The sequence below is a fragment of the Kogia breviceps genome, chromosome 2, assembly GCF_026419965.1.
Source record: "Kogia breviceps isolate mKogBre1 chromosome 2, mKogBre1 haplotype 1, whole genome shotgun sequence".
NCBI classification, from domain to species: domain Eukaryota; kingdom Metazoa; phylum Chordata; class Mammalia; order Artiodactyla; family Physeteridae; genus Kogia; species Kogia breviceps.
Genome location: NC_081311.1, coordinates 90,154,019 through 90,173,851, shown reverse-complemented (window position 1 = coordinate 90,173,851; position 19,833 = coordinate 90,154,019). Strand labels below are relative to the sequence as shown.

At 40.8% G+C, this 19,833-nt stretch overlaps 1 protein-coding gene across 5 annotated transcripts in view; it reads right to left on the bottom strand.

Annotated features, from left to right (window-relative positions):
- Nucleotides 1–19,833, bottom strand: part of WDR33 (WD repeat domain 33) — a 104,037-nt gene that overhangs the window by 9,066 nt on the left and 75,138 nt on the right. For all 5 annotated transcript variants that reach the window (XM_059052598.2, XM_067025794.1, XM_067025793.1 and 2 more), the window contains 10 exons: nt 12,561–12,687; nt 11,172–11,326; nt 11,000–11,078; nt 10,464–10,574; nt 10,008–10,102; nt 9,708–9,794; nt 9,337–9,476; nt 8,542–8,694; nt 6,601–7,689; nt 3,160–3,268 (listed from right to left, as the gene is read on the bottom strand). In XM_059052598.2, coding sequence (XP_058908581.1) covers nt 3,160–3,268; nt 6,601–7,689; nt 8,542–8,694; nt 9,337–9,476; nt 9,708–9,794; nt 10,008–10,102; nt 10,464–10,574; nt 11,000–11,078; nt 11,172–11,326; nt 12,561–12,687 — 2,145 coding nt within the window. The remainder of the gene's footprint in view (nt 1–3,159; nt 3,269–6,600; nt 7,690–8,541; nt 8,695–9,336; nt 9,477–9,707; nt 9,795–10,007; nt 10,103–10,463; nt 10,575–10,999; nt 11,079–11,171; nt 11,327–12,560; nt 12,688–19,833) is intronic.

Here is a 19,833-nt window from a genome sequence, read left to right as displayed (position 1 = left end):
ATCTTAAAATTTCAGAATGCATGCTTTTATTGAGAATGTTTTCCCTTTTTGGTTCCCAGCACACTTAGGAGACAAACGTCCCTAAGGCATCATATGATGAAAAGAACAAGGGTTTTGGGGGTGCAGATTTCATCACTCATTAGCTAAGCAACTCGACCTAGGGCAAATTATTAATCTCAAATGAGATTAGCAACTCAGTTGATAGGAAGATTTCATTTAGAAAACACAAGAGAGCCTCACAGGCATAAGAACAGGCTTCCCTTCCTGCCCCCATTCCTTCAGTGTTTTTGTTGGGCCCACTCCCCATACCCAGGGAGAAGGCAACAGGCAAAATTCATGCTGAAAGTCGGGAAGCCAAGTACAAGGAATTCACCTCTGCGTTTGTAAAAGCCCGCAAGCTCACCACAGGGCCACAGGCCTACACTGCCATGATGTCTCTCCTTTAACTCCTAGGTGATTTAACTTGATTTGTTAACTCATACTTTGATTTGTAACAAAATCCTCTGTAAGGTACATGGAAGCATGGACCTCTCTAATAACTGCTTGATGACCAAACAGCCTTGCTGTACTTCAGTTTCAGGGTTTATATAAACACTTTTTCTGTCCCTTTCTATGAATGATATCCCTCATCTATAATATCATCATCATTCTTCGCAGATAAGAGCTTGGAAACCCACTAAAGATCTTTTAAAAATATTTTAATATACGTAATATATTCAGAGTACTGAATAAAAATGGAAAGAGGCCAATTACACTTAGTTTACTTTGAAGGCATTTGTTTTCCTGGCTACTGAATGATTATTGCAGCCATTGTAAATGTACACCTATTTTCTGTCAACATACAATTTAAATCAAATATATTTTTTAAAGTGGATAGCAAAGGGACACTCTTGCTTCTAAAACAACTAACTTTTAAAAATGAAATTCCTCCACTTGCCCAGCTCATGCCTTTTACTGCTTTTCCCTGGCAATCAAGACGAACTTCCTTTCCTTATGGCACAGTCGGCCATAATCCTTACCCTTCTAACATCCTTCCTCTCTCATTTTTACTCATTTCTCTTGGCCATTTCAATTCCTCCTCACCATTCAACATGTTTAAAAAACTTGGAAATCTTAGTATAAAAATACACCATTAGAAGGACTCTCTCTTCTTTTAAGCTTTCTCTGTCCCCTCTACCTTCCCCTTCTTTCCTTCCATTAAACCAGTCCTCTCCATGCTGAGGAAAGCACCTTCGAAGTTGCCTTTGTGTTCAAATACCCCAGGCTTTTTTCCTCCTGGTAAACAGCCCCTCACTTCTCAATGTGATCCTGCAGCTAATGGCTCCTTCTCTGACTTCATGTTGCTTGGACTTCGTGTGACCTCAGACACAGCAGAGCTTTAACCTGAGGAGGCTGAACACATTCCATCCAAACTTACCCATGAATAATAATCCTCCCATTACCTCTATCTGCTTAAAAGTACCCTGGCTCCTCCAGAGAAAGAAACCCACCACTACAAATCAGAAGGGATGTGGCCCCCCGTGACGGGCGGCGGTGCTGGTTAATCCAGTAGGGGATGGCAGGGCCACTTTCTCGGCTCTCCCTTCCCCCTTTGGTCCCTGGGAGGAGAAAGGAGGAAGACAGAGACAGGGGTGGGGGTGGGGGAGGGGGTGGTGAAGAGAAAAGGGGACGAGCAAGGAGGAGAGGGAAGTAGGTGGAGACAGACACAAGGTGGGGGAGAGGGAGAGAGGCAGGCTCTCGGTTTGCTGACGGCTGTACCTTGTGGGAAACAGACTTCTTTTCTTAGGGTTCCCAAATCCAGAAATTGGTTCTTGATGCTTTCTTTCTCTTTTTCCCTGTTGGCCACCGCTTCCATAGGATGAGACTAAAATAAACATTCTCCTAATTCCTTTACCTCTCCCTTTCCTACCTCTAGTAACTCATGTAAATTCAGGACTAAGCTTTAAATTCCCAAAGTCCTAGGGCTGAAACGCTGACAAGGATTTTTCTTCATCTGATCAAATGGGGGCAAGAAACCTAACATGTACCACAAGGTGCTGTGGGCTTAGCCAATTAAAAATTAAAAGGGGTCTAGTTCTTTGTAGTGACATCTCCACAATGCTCATTACTCTCTGACTTGTTCCCCCACGCTTGTTCAGGCGCACTGAAGGTACAGCTCCATCCATCCACACTCCCTCCCAGTCCCACTCTCTAACTCTCCATCCAGTAGCTGCCCACTCACCACACTCCTGTTCCAGCTCTTCCTGCACATGTGAGAGCTGAACACCTCGGCAAAGCAGGGACTGTGGCTCCTGCATGTGCCCCCTTTCAACCCTTAGGGGTGACTCAACTTCCACAGAGCCTCATATCTCAACACTGACAATTCTCATCTCTGTGCTTTTCATATCATCAACAACCTGAGGCACAACACACTGGTACACGGCTTTCTTCTTTTCAAAAGGTACAGAACAATGTAACCAGCTAAAGAATTCAACATATGACACAGTTTGAGAGGAGGAGGGGGTGATATTAAAAACACCGTCAAGGGCTTCCCTGGTGGCGCAGTGGTTGGGAGTCCGCCTGCCGATGCAGGGGACACGGGTTCGTGCCCCGGTCCAGGAAGATCCCACATGCCGCAGAGCGGCTGGGCCCGTGAGCCATGGCCACTGAGCCTGCGCGTCCGGAGCCTGTGCTCCGCAACGGGAGAGGCCACAGCAGTGAGAGGCCCGCATACCACAAAAAAATAAAAAATAAAAATAAATAAAAACACCGTCAAAATCTCTGAATTCTTTATCCCATCAAAAGTTTAAACTGAGACAGTTCAGCTCTCTGGGATGCTAAAAACATATGCTTGCATTCAGTTAGCACAGGAACCACTCTCATTCCCAGGAGATGGACAAGGCCGGCCTGTGGCCCAGGCCCTGCTCTTGGTGGTTGTCCAAGGGGTTTCACCGCCCACTTCTGGTAGTGAGGAGCTGTTTCCTCTGGGCAGAATTTGGGCTAAGTAAAGCAAATCTATGAAAACAACGTAAGACAAAGATATTACCTGAATTGACTATGCTCTTATTTTTCCTAGAGGTTCAAATGACCATTCTATCAATTACTTACCAGTAAAACTATTGTAAGATTTACTCAAAGGAGATAGAATATAATCTCTTATTCAGCCAAGCAGATATTTACCTTTGTTAGGGCCAGGTCCTTGTCCAGGGTTAAGAGGAGGGATGCGACCTTGTGCTCCCTGCTGCCCTAGGCCTGGTATCAGGGGTGGGGGGCCTGCGTTCTGTCCTTCCTGAAAAGATGTTTTTAAAGCGGGGGTGTGAAATCAAAGGCTTGTGCTTCATGAACAGCAATTGTATCACAATGTGACAAGATAAAAACACTAGGTTGCCCCAAAGCTTCCAGGAGTAAATATATACCTAGTGACATTATAGCAAAATTGTCATTAAATTGGGGGAAAGGAGATACTTCTCTGACCATAATAAAAGGAAACACTTATATTTTAAACCTGCTGATAAGTTTTATTTAAAGCTAGATCTTTACTTGTAATGCCAAGCAAGAACCTCAGTGGAAAGTCAGAAATCATAACATAAAACAGCAACAATCTGCACAAAGGCGGAACTTCTAGCAAAAGTAAAGACCTGGAAACCCACCAGGACAGGTAACTCTGCTCTCGCATCCATGACCCCTTTCCAGCTACAGAAAATACCCACATCCTCTCAAGAGGCTGCGGCCAGGTTTAAAAGGCGGCAGCACGAGAGTAAGAAAGGGGCTCCTGATGGGCAAGGTGCTCACTCGCCGCTCTCCTTTCACCCCCTACAGCCTCTACTGTCTAACTCCCCCGCGCTCAGCACCCACCGCTCATCCCCAGCTACTGCACCCGGGACACGCCGGCGCCCGGGACACGGGTTCGTGTGTTCTTGCAGCTTCTGTCTGAGGCAAACCTACTGTTCTGATCCTCTTAAGCTCCTTGCTCTGCAAGCCCAGCTTGTCCCCAGTCCTAATATTCTGCATTTTGATCTAGCCACATCTCAATTCTGATTCCCCACACTGCCCAGTGACCTTGGATCTGGTCTCTTGACAAACAAATAATCAATGCATTTAGTGACTGGACCTACCATGAGAATAGCATAGCAGTTTCAAAACCATCAGCAGCAAAAGTGCTTTCACATTCCAAACTAGCTACAAGAAAGAGCAGCGTTGATAGGACTCATTTATACCACTGCAGTTATAAATTGTCATCATTAACTCAATACCAGTAATTTCCATATTCCTTTGTTTCTTGTCCCTTTTACTCAAGGGCAGCTCTTATCAACATCTTTCATGCTATTACTGTAACACCTGAAGGCAATTCCATTAAATTTAACCAATTAAAACAACTTGTTTAAATAACTGAGCTGGGGGACTTCCCTGGTGGCTCAGTGGTTAAGAATCCTCCTGCCAATGCAGGGACACGGGTTCGAGCCCTGGTCCGCGAGAATCCCACATGTCGCAGAGCAGCTAAGCCCTCACCACAACTGCTGAGCCTGCACTCTAGTGCCCACGAGCCACAACTACTGAGCCCACGAGCCACAACTACTGAAGCCCCTGCGCCTGAAGCCCGTGCTCCACAACAAGAGAAGCCACCGCAATGAAAAGCCCACACACTGCAACAAGGAGTAGCACCCACTCGCTGCAACTAGAGAAAGCCTGCACACAGCAACGAAGACCCAACGCAGCCACAAATAATAAATAAATAAATATCTGACCTGGTCAAAGTGAAGAAAGTCAGATATCAGTGTAAGAAATATAAGCAAAAAAAAGAAAAAGAAATACAAGCAAAGCTTTTTATCAGACAACTTCTGAGATATGAAATGCCCTATAATATATTAATCCTCCATTCTTATACCACCAATATTTCTATAGGTCAATTAAATTTTTAGAGCCACTTTGCTTTTCATGTATAAAATCTTTTACTATATGATACAATAAAAACTTATTAAATTGTCCCCAACAGATCTGTCCTCTGGAATATGACATGTTTATATAATTTCTGTCACAAGGTGATAGCTAAAGATCATTATGTTTTCATCCTCCAAAATGAAAACTGCTCATTCACTAACGTAAGGTTAGGTAGGTAAATATTATAAACACACACAAATATACTCTGTATTAGTTAAACATATATTACTTTTAAGTCTTAGGACAGTTCTGGATGGTAAACCTAGATTTATTAAACATCCTAAATTCTGAAAAGTGCCCAATAAGTTCTGGAAATAAACTCAAATGCCATCAGATTCTTCATGACATTTTTAAGTTCTGGAAGATGTGCCGAAGAGGAACATATAATCTAGTTATTTTAATTCAGTGAATCCAATGGTCACGTTCCCATTACAGACTCTCTGAGGTGTTGTGTGTTCTACACACAGCATCCACAGCAGGCCCTCTTCCACAGGAATCGAGTGCCTTGCAACACCAGCTCACTCAGTCACTCACTTACTTTTGGTCCACGACTGACTTCAAGGACACAAACCCAGTTGTTCATACCCAAATAATGCTTTCCGACTATGAAATTCAGAAAAATGTAAACAACCACAGAGCCAAACAGTGTTCAATCCACTCACGCCCATTGCAGTCTTCTGTAATTCAGCCCAAGCAAAGTGAACTCTCATCATACCACCTCTCAAGCACGGCTCAGAGAATGGGTAAAAAAAACTTGGCTGACAATAACAGAATCCTCTAAAAAGAGCCAAGAAAATTTCTACAGAAATAGTCCCTCCTGTAAACACTTTTATATGTGAGCTAAAAAAAACAACTTGAACGGAACTTCATCCAAAGGGTTACTATTTGAAAATGCACAATTCTGGACTCAAGAGATCTCTAAAAGCATTCACTGAAATGAAAACAGTGAGATCGGGCTTCCCTGGTGGCGCAGTGGTTGAGAGTCCGCCTGCCGATGCAGGGGACACGGGTTCGTGCCCTGGTCCGGGAAGATCCCACATGCCGCAGAGCGGCTGGGCCCGTGAGCCATGGCCTCTGGGCCTGCGCGTCCGGAGCCTGTGCTCCGCAACGGGAGAGGCCCCAACAGTGAGAGGCCCGCATACTACCAAAAAAAAAAAAAAAAAAAAAAGAAAACAGTGAGATCATAGTCTACAGTATACTCATGAGTTAAACACCCCACACTATCTTAAAAGTAGAGCCGCAGGCAGATCAGTAGGCACATAGGAGGTGGCTCAGCTGTCTGGCAAGCCCAGGAGACACCAGTCTACAAAGGCAACAGCCCAAAAAACAGAGCAGGACAGGATCAGAGCCACCCATGCTCCCTCCTCACCCTCCTCAGGGCCACAGCTCTTTTGGAGCCCTGGGACAATTATGAACTGTATTCAACAGGGAGTGCATCTTTTCTGGAAGAACCTCTATTAAAAAACATAGGTTGAGAAGTAAAGATTCATATTGCGATGTATTTGGTATCTACTTAATTACTCATTTCTTTCTTCAGCCGTGATGCTATTCTCAAGCCACCATCACTACTTGAGAGATATCTATACCAGCTGTGACTGCCTTTCTCAGCATTTGGAAGTGCCACTTCAGTGCAGAGTGTATTTTCCCAAAGTGTAATGCCTACAAGTTGGAAAGAAATAATACCTGGTTGAAGGGGGCCCGGGGCCCATCACCTAGCAGAGCTGTTTTCTGCTGCTGGAATGGTATTGGCCCTTGAGATGGATGTGGCCCTCTTGCCGGGTTCTGCTGTCCCTGAGGTCCAGGGGGCCCTTGCATGCCACCCTGGGGTGGAGGTCCCAAAGAGCCCTGGGGCGGCCCCTGCTGACCTTGTGAGCCTGGAGGCCCTCGCAATTCCTGGGGAGGGCCCAGCATTGATCCTTGGGGTGGAGGCCCCTGCATGCCTCGCATCTCCTGAGGACCTCGCATCTCCTGAGGGCCATGTCCCAGAAGTCCACTTGGAGGATGAGGTCCTCTCATCTCTTGAGGTGGGTGGCCCAGCATCATCCCTTGGGGAGCAGGACCCTGGTTCTCTCGGGGGCCTGGAGGACCCTGCATTCCTCTTGGATTCAATCCCATCAGAGGTCCCTGAGACACAGGACCTTGGATCCCTTGAGACCCTGGCCCACCTTGCATCCCATGAGGATGAGGAGGTCCTTGCATTCCTCTGGGACCAGGTGGTCCCTGCATACCTTGAGTACCAGGAGGTCCCTGAGGGCCCAAGTGACCCTGGGGACCAGGTGGGCCTTGGGGGCCTATGTGACCTTGTGGGCCAGGTGGGCCCTGAGGACCCATATGACCTTGAGGACCAGAATTGCCCTGTGGTCCAGGTGGTCCTTGAGGTCCCAAAGGGCCATGAGGTCCAGGATGCCTTTGCATTCCTTGGGGCCCATGCATGTCCTGAGGCCTCGGCAACCCCTGGGGTGGGCCCTGGGGCCCTTGTGGTCCCATGAATCCTTGTGGCCCCCCACCTCCCTGATGCAGTGGAGGACCCTGTGGTCCCATTTGTCCCTGGGGTCCAGGGGGCCTAAACTGTCCCTGTGGACCTGGAGGTCCCATTTGAGCCATGTTCATTGGCATCTGCTGAGATGGATGAGGCTGCTGAAAACCTTGAGGAATCTGAGACATTGGACCTTGTCCTGGAAAGGGCTGGGGTCCCAGGAGAGGGGTGCCAGATGAAGGAGGAGGCTGAATTTGCTCAGCCTGTTTCTGTGCAAGTCTTTCAATTTTAAGTTGCTGGAAAGAAAGGAAGAAAAAGCATGCTGATAAAAATGCCAGAGCCCTTAAAGATGACAATATTGCTATCACTTATTTCATTAGGGGAGCCTCAGAACAAACATAAGGTATTGATTGACCTCTAGAGTCCATATGATATTCAGATGTTCTGAAGGTACTCAGGCTTCCAGACTCTAGAATGCTTCTTTTTAGGTGCTGGGAAACAGCAGTCAGGACTATTTACATCCATCTTGATCAGGGAAAGCCCAACAATTTACTACTGTTTTATCATTCTTGGTAGCTGCCAAAGGTAGGGAAAATAAGAACAAACCACCTGTTCTAGAACTGACAGAAAAAAATTTTTTATCCGTGGAAGTAAGTGAATCCAAATTAAAACTATGTTGGTTTTATCTTGTCTATTAAAAAACGTATATTCAACTTAGGTCTACTTGCTGCTTGACTGATCTGGCTTTAAAAGTCTAAAAAACAGGGGCTTCCCTGGTGGTGCAGTGGTTGAGAGACCGCCTGCCGATGCAGGGGACACGGGTTCGTGCCCCGGTCCGGGAGGATCCCATACACCGCGGAGCAGCTGGGCCCGTGAGCCATGGCCGCTGAGCCTGCGCGTCCGGAGCCTGTGCTCCGCGACGGGAGAGGCCACAACAGTGAGAGGCCCACGTACCGCAAAAAAAAAAAAAAAAGTCTAAGAAACATGATTCTTTTAGAAACTAGCTTCCTAATGCAGCAATAAGAAATGATATTGCTCATCAGACCCATCTGAGAGTCCCTTCCCTTCTCCTTAAGAGCGTATCAATAAAAAACGCTAATCACTACTTTCTTAGACCATCTCAAATCCCCCAAAAGAGCGTCACACACCTCCAGAAGCTGTGGGTTAGTATACTGTAATGTGGCCATCTCTTGTTCGATTTCTGCTTGTGTTTTTTTCTTCTCTTCCAATTTAATGTCTTCTTTTCTGTCATTCAATACCTCATTTGGGGCAGGAATTGGAACTTTATTTTGCATCCAAGCCTTTGGAAAGAAGAGAATATTCAAGTATCCTCTAAGTGTGTAAATTATAATGACAGAATGAGCAAGCCATTCTATAATGTCACTGGCTCACTCCAACCTGGTGAATACAAGTCAGCTCAGCTGGTAAACTATCCTTACTTCTAACACTAATTCTTAGTGACACAGGAATGGACTCAGGCAAGCACATCACTAGGTAGAAATGGTTAAGTTGATAAAAGCTGCAAGATCTCACATGTTATTAAGATGCAACACCTGCCTGCCTCTTCAAAAGGATAGGTGTACTCTGTGTTGAGGGAACAAAGTGGAAGACAGACAAAATATGTGGAAGAGGGTCAACATACTCTCCCTGCTCCATGTCTCTTTTTTCCTTCTTCTGATAGCTTGGAATGATAACAAGGAGGTGAGAATAAAAGAAGACCTAGAGAAGATTCATGACAAACTCAGGACTAACTGCAAAGCAACAGATGGGAACTATGTCTAATAATGCCTGATATATATGAAGAATGCTAAAAAAATGTCTGTAGTACAGAAATACCTTCAACAGATGATATAATCCAAGAGAAACCTATTTCTGCACTTCAGTTAGTCTTACCAAGCACAGTCTCCCACCAAGTAGGCAGGGGCGCACTTCTAGTTACTCACCTGCTGAAACTGAGCAGGAATAGGTTTTGCATAAGGAACTTTCTTCTGAGGTACTTTTTTCTGATCCTTTTGCATCACTTCCTCCATTCCCCAATCTAAACCTGGAATTGTCATTTCAATTTCGTTTGATTCATCTTTCCCTGAAACCATAAAGAGAAGTAGTTAGCCAAGGAAGTAAAAGAAAGTGGTCATTTCATCAATGAACACATTTTTGGAAGAAAAGATTCTAAATATCATGCAGTTTACATCACTTTTATCAACATTTCTCAACATACATCATTTTGGCATTTTCAACATAATTTAATATCATGATTATAAGAAATAGGTAAAATTACAGAAAAAGTAAAATTTATAGGTACAACTTCTCTTACCCATCTGTTCTTGTTCCATGGCTAATTTTAGTTGTTCTGGTATTCCCATCCCTGGAATTACTGCCAGGCTATTAGGTTCAAGGTCATCTATACATAGGAATATAGCCATTGTCAACAGAGATTTTATAAATGTATCAGGCCAATAAAATTAACACTTTATAAAAATGAAAATTATTGCTGGCAATTTATAAATCCATAAACTATAAAACTAAAATTCGTTTTGCAAAATCTTCTCAACAACGAACACTTTTATAACAGAATGTCAGATTTCAAAGACGGATAAACATGCAAGAACCTCACCGTATTCCACTCCATCTTCAGACATTCCAGGCAACAGGTTTAGATTGTATCGATCTCGCATTTTATCACCTGGTCGGTTTCGGGTCCAAAATTTGCTGTCAAAATAAAAGTATTTGGAGGGGGGAGGAGAAGAGCGTGGTTTCAGTGTATTTCTGGGCACTTAACAGTACTTAGCAGTCCTCTGGCAAAAACAACAAAGTTTTACAATGCCTTATTCTAAACATTTTTAATGTAGAAAGATATTTTTTAAATTAGAAGGAAAAACAAAATTCAAATAACAGTCACATTCAATACCCAATCTCCTTGTAATATATGTATTTATAAACCACTACAAACACGTCCTTAAGAGTAAATCAGAAAACAAAATTAATATATTCCTATATGAATAAAATATACATTTATCCCTGCTGCTCCACAAATACATTAATTCCTTGTTATTTTTGACATAAAGCTTACCTAGTATGGTCATTTGAGCCTGAGCAGAGAATATGTCCAAGAGGATGCCAAGCCAGACTCCAAATCATTCCTTCATGGGCCATCTCCATCCCACCCACTTCTTTCTCTACCCTGTAATGGCACCACAGAAGCAGTCTTTTTCACAAAAGTTACCCGAACCCTCCCTCACCAAAAAAGACATTTTCTTTTAGTGCAACACAAAGCTACCAAAGTCTGTTATTTTGAATCTGGTCAATTCCACATGTTTCAGAGATACTGATTTGTCATCAGTAATATAGTCTTTCATCCAGAGAGTACCTCAGAGGGGAAATGCTTCAGAAATGACCTCACCACAAGAAACAAGGAAGTTGGTCATACTCTCCCTTCATGACTTCCATAGCCTAAAAGAGAGATGCTAAGTTTTCTATTCCAAACTGGGTTTACAGATACAGGACATATGAACACTTAGAAAAAATACAAAACACTATCATTTTTTTCATGTTCAGGTGCTCTCTTCATATAATTTACAACTTATTTACATAGTAAGTGCCACATACCCAACATGCCAGAATAACAAAGAGCCATCAGACCCTCCACTGGCAAAAAGTCCTTCATGAACAGGATGCCAGGCCACAGCTGTAAACAAAAACATGGAGAAAGACAAAACTATTAGGATCTCAGAACACTACAGGTAATAGTCAAAATGAGAAGCATATCATAGTCGCTGACCTGTAGCTTCTTTCTTATGACCTCGGAAGACCTGAAGCTCTTCTTTCAGGTTTCGGATGTCGAAAAGTTTACAGAGGTGGTCACGTGATGCTGTGAGTAGCCAGTTACCATTGAGATTTAATTTCACTTCCATTACTGTGTTTTTATGGGCATGACTACAAACAAAGTACCAAGAAAATAATCTGTCAGAATTCAAAACAAGTATAAATCAATATAATGGCCATTTTTCTTGAAAAGCACATGGCAGTCAAGATGGCAAGAACTTTGGCCTAGAAGTAATAAAGCATGTAACATTATAGGACCATGGTTAAAAGTACAAGTGAAAGAAATAGGTCAAAGACAGAAAGAAATAATGTCCATTATCTAAGCACAGCTTTCATTAACTAGTTAAAATAGGAGAACTTCAACTGGATAGAAAAGTTTATCTGTGAAGCAGGGGAAGCACTTGAACACATAAATTAAAATTCGATAAAAGCTCATTAAATTTTTAAAATTCAATGAAGCTTCTCTCATTAAGTCAAAGCATTTTTAAAAAGGACCCAAGATAGTTTGAGGGTAAATTTGAACTAAAGACTCTGCAACCGCTGAGGCCTGCACAATGCACATCTCAAGGAGCACCATTCACAAGGCGTCCTATTTGGTTGTGGCCACTGGAGCTGTGCAACAAGGCAGCCTTGCTACAGCCAGCTCACTCTGGGTATGGTTCAATTCCCAATCAGAGGATACAGCTGCTTAGTCAAAAAAACATTACCAACATATTCATAGAACTGTGAATGTTTACAGATAATTCAAAGAGAAAATGTTTTATGATGTGGCTGCATCATAACTAAATACCTCAGATAAAAAATGAGAACTGATTTAAATATGAAGGGAAAATTTCTCTATAAGTAGATGTAGTGAGATGGAGAAAGCTGGGCTGTGTCTAACAAATGGCACCCATGTCGGGACCTCCTGGTGGTACAGTGGTTACGACTCCACGCTTCCATGCAGGGGGCGTGGGTTCGATCCCTGGTTGGGGAATATGATCCCACATGCCGCGTGGCCAAAAGTTTAAAAAAAAAAAAAGGCACACATATCAATTCCATACAAAATGTGTTATGATGAGGAAACAGTAAGCTAGAAGAGTAGCAATAACCACCTCCTCCCCACCCCCGTGACGCCCAAATTAAACTTAGATGTATGTGGCAGAACAAAAATCAAGCTTTATTTTATTAGGAATTTAGAGAGAAATCATATTTAATAAATAAGAAGCCTCTAGGTGTAAGTGCATCTGTTGTCTACACTACTTTTTCAGGAATACATGAGAGGAAAAAAAAGCTAAAAGGTAAAGAATACAGGCAGCTTTGCTCCCCTTGGTTTAGCGACCAAGGTGGGGTTCCTATCACTTACAGTGTTGCAAGACTCTGCCCAGTCTTGGGATCCCAGAACTTGATTGGCTGTTGACTATCTTTACTTCCTGAAACAACTAACCCTTTTGTTGGATGCCAGTCTACACACTTCACATCAGCACCGTGCCCTGTTGGAAACAAGTTAAGATAAAAACCTAATCAGCATACATATTTAAAACAGGACTCCATTCTAATTTAAACCAAAGTAGAGAAAACTATTAAAATGTTTTGATCCTAGTACTCAGTCGTCTTAAACTTTAAAAGAAAACTCTCTTTGGTCTTTGTGTCTGGAAGACTTTTGGGTACAGCAACCTCTCCTCCTATGCCACAACGCACAGGGACCATTCCTCTTCTCCTGGAACTAAGCTCACCTTCTCACCTACTTGCTGGTAGGCCGGTCAAGATTTTTGGAAGCCGCTGTAAAGCTTTGCAAACTTTTCATGATCTTCTATGCATTGTCCTAATTATTAGAAACAATGCTTGTCATCCACTTTAGCTTTCCTGCTTTGAAGTAGTCCCTATAGATCAAAAGTCCTAAATTCAGATTCAGACACCACCACTTTCTAGACGTGACAATACGAAAAGTATTCCATCTTTCTGATCCCATTTACTGAAATGCACAATGGGAAAAATAACTCCTGCTTTACTCACACATAGGTCAGAAGAGATGACAGTAAAAGCTAGTCTATCGAGTGCTCACTATATGATAGGCAGTGTATCGAGCACTTATAAGCATCACCTCTTTAAATCCTCTCTAAATCTTGAGAAAAGCTAGTCAACAATAACAGGAGCTGGAGTCTGAACCCTGTCTGTAGGAACAGAGATAGTTCTCTTAACCACTGTGCTAGAGCATGAGGTTGCTTCAAAAACGCAACAGATTAACCGTTACTAAAAATTATTGAAGTGAAAATCAGAATTTACAAAACTGAAAAAAAATGAGCATGATTTTGGAAAACTTGTTGCTGTACAAAAAGAGCCTCAAGAGTATTTTATATAGCAAATGCACTAAGCAGCAGGTGAAGAGGGAGGTAAACAGCATTTGAAACAGCGCCTTCTCCAACCAGGATCAAATCCAGCTTCTATGGAGTATGAGGTGGGAAGCAGGAAGAATACAGAAGAATAGAAAAATCGGGAAGTAGGGAAGAAGGCAGAGATGGCTCTAGAGGCGCTGGAGAGTGAATGTGCGCCAAGCAGAAGGGAAATCCGCGTCTCTAGTAGGCAAGGGCTTATCTAAAGCTCAGCCCAGTGCTGGCACGTGGGAGACACCAACTATCTGGAGAAGTCTGGCAACGTGTATTAAAAGCAAGGAAGAAGTACATATCCTGCAACCCGGTGACTCCACGTCTCAGAACTGATCATCAGGATACAATGGGTGTCCAAAAAGACTGGCATATAATGATGTTGACCGATATAGTTTATTTTTAAATGCTCTTGAATAGGAAATATACTACAGAATAAATTTCAGCATGGCATATGTGCTCAATGGAATATGATGCACCTATTATAAATGATTCTATAGATAATGTAATGGCATGATTAAAATGTTCATGATACTAAGTTTATTTAAAAAAACAAACACACACCAGTGTGTATAGCATTCCTGATGCCATCACTGTAGAAGGCAAACAAATTAATAACGAGTGACTGTGTGTGCATATCTACATAGAGAAAAAAGGCAGGAAGTTTAGACACCAAGCTGTTATAATATTAAGCTGGATAGCAATTTTAAGGTGATTCTTCTTTCTCTGTGTCTTCTGTTTTTATATTTCCTACAATAAATATATATTATTTTGTAACTAGGATCTGAAGGTGGGAAAGGGGAAAGAGGTCTCATTGTTGCCTTAATTTTTTATTAAGAGGATGGAAAAATTGGACAGAAATATAATTCAGTCCCCCAGCCCCTTGCTTGCCTTAAGAACTTTTAATGTTATTAACAATTTTATCCTTAAAAGATATGGCCAGGGAATTTTAAAATTCTATGGGCCACTATCACCTGAAATTAAATATTATGTATAGATACATATGTATTTTTACCAAATCTGAGTACAAAGTGAGTGAGAAAGTATTTTTTAAATGTGATGCACTATGCAAAAATGTTCATATTCTTAGCTGCCACCTCTACCCTCACCTTCTCTGGGACACTTTTATTACATAAAGAAAGTTGAGCTTAGTTTAAAGAAGTATATGCAAAAACAAGAAAACTATCAACCCATAAGAAAGGAACAACAAAATGTATTTTAGCTGCTTCACTTTTGTTTTTGGAAGTTTTCTAAAGTATTTAAGTAGAATTCAAACAAGTGAAAAATCCCATCCATCCCTTTCTGTTAAATGAATTTACCCATATCCATATTATCACTAATATACATCAAACTGATTGGAACTGATTCTTGGATGTTATTTTATTGGTCACTGTCCCTAATAATAAAAATAATACTACTAGCAAACACATATACTCCTTATGTATGGTACTATTCTAAGCAAGGAATGTATACTGAGTCATCATTTTAGATATGATTACAAAGCACAGATAGGTTAAAAAAGTTGCCCACGATTATACCGATGATATGTGGCAGAGCAGACACCAGAATGCAGGGAACCGGCCCCCGAACCGCTGCTCTTAATGTCTATTCTATACTGCCTGATTACATGTGAAAGGTAACTTTGAGAGTTACAGAAGGAAAACAAATATATGTATCTTCCTATTTGCTTCTCTATGCATAAAGACACACCAAAGGACGGTACATTGCAGACACGGTACTGAAATAGAAGGCGGACTATTCAAGCCTTTACATTATTTTACTTTGGAAAAATGTACGTTATCTACTTTAAAAAAATTAAATACAAATAAAATAATCTAAGAAAATATGTACAAAAAAGTATGTGCAGCTTGTTAACATTTATGGCTTAAAAAGAGAGACACACAAACATACAGAGCACACACATACATTTGCTTAAAAATGCATAAAATATGTCTGAAAGAATATGAAAGAATCTGATACTATTGACTGCCACAAAGAAGGGGAACTGGTACCCTTGTACCCTGGAAACAAGGGTAAGGAGAGTTCACTGCATATTATTTGGTAATTTTAAAATATTGAAACACATGATCTATTGAGAAAAAAATTCAATTAAAAAATTTTATTTACTAGATAACAGATTACCTGTATGAAATCTTTACAAGCAGCATATGTCATTTTCATAATTTTTCATGAAAAAGAATAAATAGATTAAGCTGGCACAGAAGCTAATTGATATGCAACTGCTTCCTTCTCCAGGGAAAACAGTTACTGAATTCCCAATGAAGTGACAAAAGCTATTTCAAATAATAAAATTCTACCCTCTCATGTCAATATGATACATTTAGATCCAGAAGAATCAGACTGATAGAAATCTATCCTAAGAAAATAATTTTCAAGGATTTTAAAAAACTTTTATTTTTAAAATATGGTATTTGAAGCCTTGTTCATAACGGTTAAAAAGTATAAAAAATTTTAGAAGTGGAATGACTAAATGAACTGTGCCACAGTCCCAAAACAAAAGAAACATAAAACTACTACAATGAAGATTCTGGGAACAAAGAAAAACATGCTCATGAAATAAAGGGAACTTTTATGAGAATGAGAACTTTTATGCTATGAGAACTTTATGCTATGAGAATGACTATAAAAATGTACACACGTATTTGCAAAAATGTAGACACAAATAAGCAGGAAATGAAAAACATATTGGGATAGTGAGAACAAAGGTAAAATTTTTCTATCCACATTTCCTCTAATGTTATACTGTGGTTTTAACCATAAATAACATGGGTTAGATTTGTGTGTGTGTGTGTGAACTTTTTGATATATTTTTAAAATGAGAAAAAAATGCCAGTTACTTAGCTAGGTAATGTCTTATCCATCAAACTAGCAAAAATTAATTTTGGTGACACCCAGTGTAAGTAAGTTACAGACACTCTTATGCATAACTGGTTGGAAAGTAAATCAGTACGACTTTGCAGGGAGGCTTTTGGCCCTATCAAAATGTTAAATGCTCACAACCTTTAATTCTGTAATCCCTCTGCTAGGAATTTACCCTATGTTTGTAGCTGTAAAAGCACACCAAGATTTATACACAAAGGTATTTATTATACCGTATTTGAATTATAAAACTGGAAACAACCTAAATATAAATCAATGAGGGGATATTTAGAAAAATTAAGATAAATCCATATAATTGAATACCATATGGCTGTTAAAGCTGAAGCTGAAAGTGAATCTGGAGTGACAGAAGTGTTTTATATCTTGATTATGGTGATGGTTTCAAAAATGAAGCAGTGAGAAGGAACTTTCTGGAGGGACTGAAATGTTATATATCTTGATTATGGTGCATATATTTGACAAAATTCATAGAACTGTACACCTAAAAAAAGGTAAATGTTACCATATGTAACTTATGCCTCAATAAACTTGACTTCAAAATAATATAAGCAGAAAAGCAAGGTGTAATTTAGCCCCATTTGGAAAAAAGAAAACTTAAGAAGCTGTTAATTGTTTTTTAGGGAGAAGAAATGGTACGGAAATAAGAAGAAGCATTTACTCTTCTGTACTGCTTGAAGTTTTTAACACGCGCTTGTATTACTTTACTTAATGTCAACTGGCTTTGGTTTCCCTCTATTCAAAACTCAAGGGACTTACTGACATCAATTAGCGCCTGTGCTTGTCAATCCAGAACTAACCAGTGCCTGTGGTTCTGGGAAGATGAACTTCAGCACCTCAGTGGGAATGAAAGTTTTCGTTGAAAGCTGTTGGACTCGCTACGGCTGTATTAAGTTTCAAGGATAATATGGGTTTTGTGACCTGGCATGCTATATATAAAAACTTAATCTTATATAAATTATTATCTCATAGAAAAATGACTGAGTCCCAAACACATGGCTTATCAATTTCAACCATTAACCCTAAAGAACGCCTTTACAATAATTTTTTATCATTTCAAAGGTCCAGAATTTCAGGACAGAATCAAAGTTCTTTGTTATCCCCAAACATGGAAATTTCAAGACTGTAGTATTTGCAGTGCTGAAGCAATTAATACAGACTTAATGGAAAATTCATTCACATGACAACTGTTTTTTATTGGCCTACTGACCTGGATATTTTAGTACTAAAAACATCTTGCTAATGGCTCAAGATTTTAGGACTGAAAACTTCTTCTTGCCAATGAAAGACCAAGTTTTTTTTTTTTTTGTATTACACGGGCCTCTCACTGTTGTGGCCTCTCCCGTTGCGGAGCACAGGCTCCGGATGCGCAGGCTCAGCAGCCATGGCTCACGGGCCCAGCCACTCTGCGGCATGTGGGATCTTCCCGGACTGGGGCACGAACCCGTGGCGTCCCCTGCATCGGCAGGCGGACTCTCAACCACTGCGCCACCAGGGAAGCCCGAGACCAAGTATTTTTTAAAGTGGCATTTAAATGTTTCAGAATCAAGCCCATAAAAAATACAAAGATAAAACTCTCAACAACACCAAACCTCCTCCAGATACTATAAAGCCTAACACAGGAAAACGTGGAGCCCTGCAGGGGATGGACAGGAGTCTAAAGGTAGATGGTAGTAAACACATACAATCCTTAGTAGGATGGCAGAGCTTTAAGAAGCCAGCGATGTGGGCACAGAGTTACCAAGTAAAAACTCTAGGATCCCCAGGAAAGGTAACAAGTAGCTCGGCCATACTGCAACTAGAAATGGAGGCTATGCTTAAAGAAAGATTTCAATATTGAGACTTGGAGGTACAACTGCCAAATTCTAAAATATCCCAGTTGCAAATCATCAAATAAAAAACAAGACTGTCATGATAAATCTACACGTGACATTCCCTTTCAATGCTTATATTTAAGAACTTAACCTGCGCTGTTCAATATACTAGCTATTAGCCACCTGTGGCTATTTAAATGTTTTAATTTAGATTAAAAATTAGGTCGCTCAGTCCCACTAGCGACATTGCAAGTGCTTAACAGCCACCTGTGACTAACAGCTAGCATACTGGACAGCATAAACACAGAATATTTCCATCATCTCAGCAAGTCCTATTAGACAACACTGATTTAGACTGTAATTAGACATTTTAAAGAAAGTTTCTCCTTGGATTTCCATAATCATATTATTTTTATTCCCTATCTCAGTTACACAGTGAATAGCAACAACAAAAAAATTACCTTCAATTGATACTTGAGCTAGGGAAGACCTACAAAGTTATAGAGCCTTGTAATTTTTACAAGAGAAAACTGAGGCCTAAAAGGGTTTAGGCCAGTGGCCAGAGGTGGCCGGGACTGCCTTCTTCCCATTCCAATCTTCCCTTCACCTCACTAAATATAACATCCAAATGAAGTGGCAGAAGAAGTCCTTTTGTTTTGTTTCACTTATCAGTAAAATTTTGCTTGCTCAAATGTAAGTGAGGAGGGTGTAGAAGGCAAACTTCTACACACCTTTCCATCTCTCAGAACTGTACAAGAAAAGAATTTAGGGGTAAAATCTAAAGATAAACACATAAAAAAGAATTACTTTTTAACTATCTGAGAAGTAACCAGATTGACTTCGAAGACCAGGGTCCTGTTAAATGTGGCAACCATGACCCAACTCCACCCAAAGAAATTCCAAATTAATCTAACCATACTGGGTTACTCTCAGAGCTTAAGCTTTGAGGGCAACTGAGTTCTGCATCCTTTCTTTGCTAGCTAAACATTCCCTCAGGGTCCTAGCTAAATGAATAGTGACAGAATTAGCATCTCTGAGAGACTGGTGGCATTGCTTTGTGGAGTAACCTGTCTGACATGCCAGAATTGTTTAGCTTATTACTTCATAATAATTATTTGCAGACAGCAACCATTAATTGTGCATTAGAATTTATACCAAATGGGGAGGTAAACAGTAACTTTACTTATTCCACTTGATTATACTTTCACACATTCATCTATCTTTCACTTGTTCACTAATTCAAAATAAGTGTGCTCAATAGCAACGTTTATTGGGTTCTTATTACGGGTGCTCAACCTCTAAAATATGTGATCACTAAATGAAATAGAATTGAACACTGGGGAAGTATCTGTGGAATCACACAGTCCAGGTACAACAACTCTCAAGCAAGTTAATACTTAAAATTAAAAAGTTTTCTGAATATAGACTGAAATTAAGCCAGCAAACAATTAATGCAGGTTTTTTAGAGACCCTCTCCACAAAATAAAAACAGAAAAAAACCCCTCTTTTAAAAACAACGTTACATGACTATGCTTGAAATAGG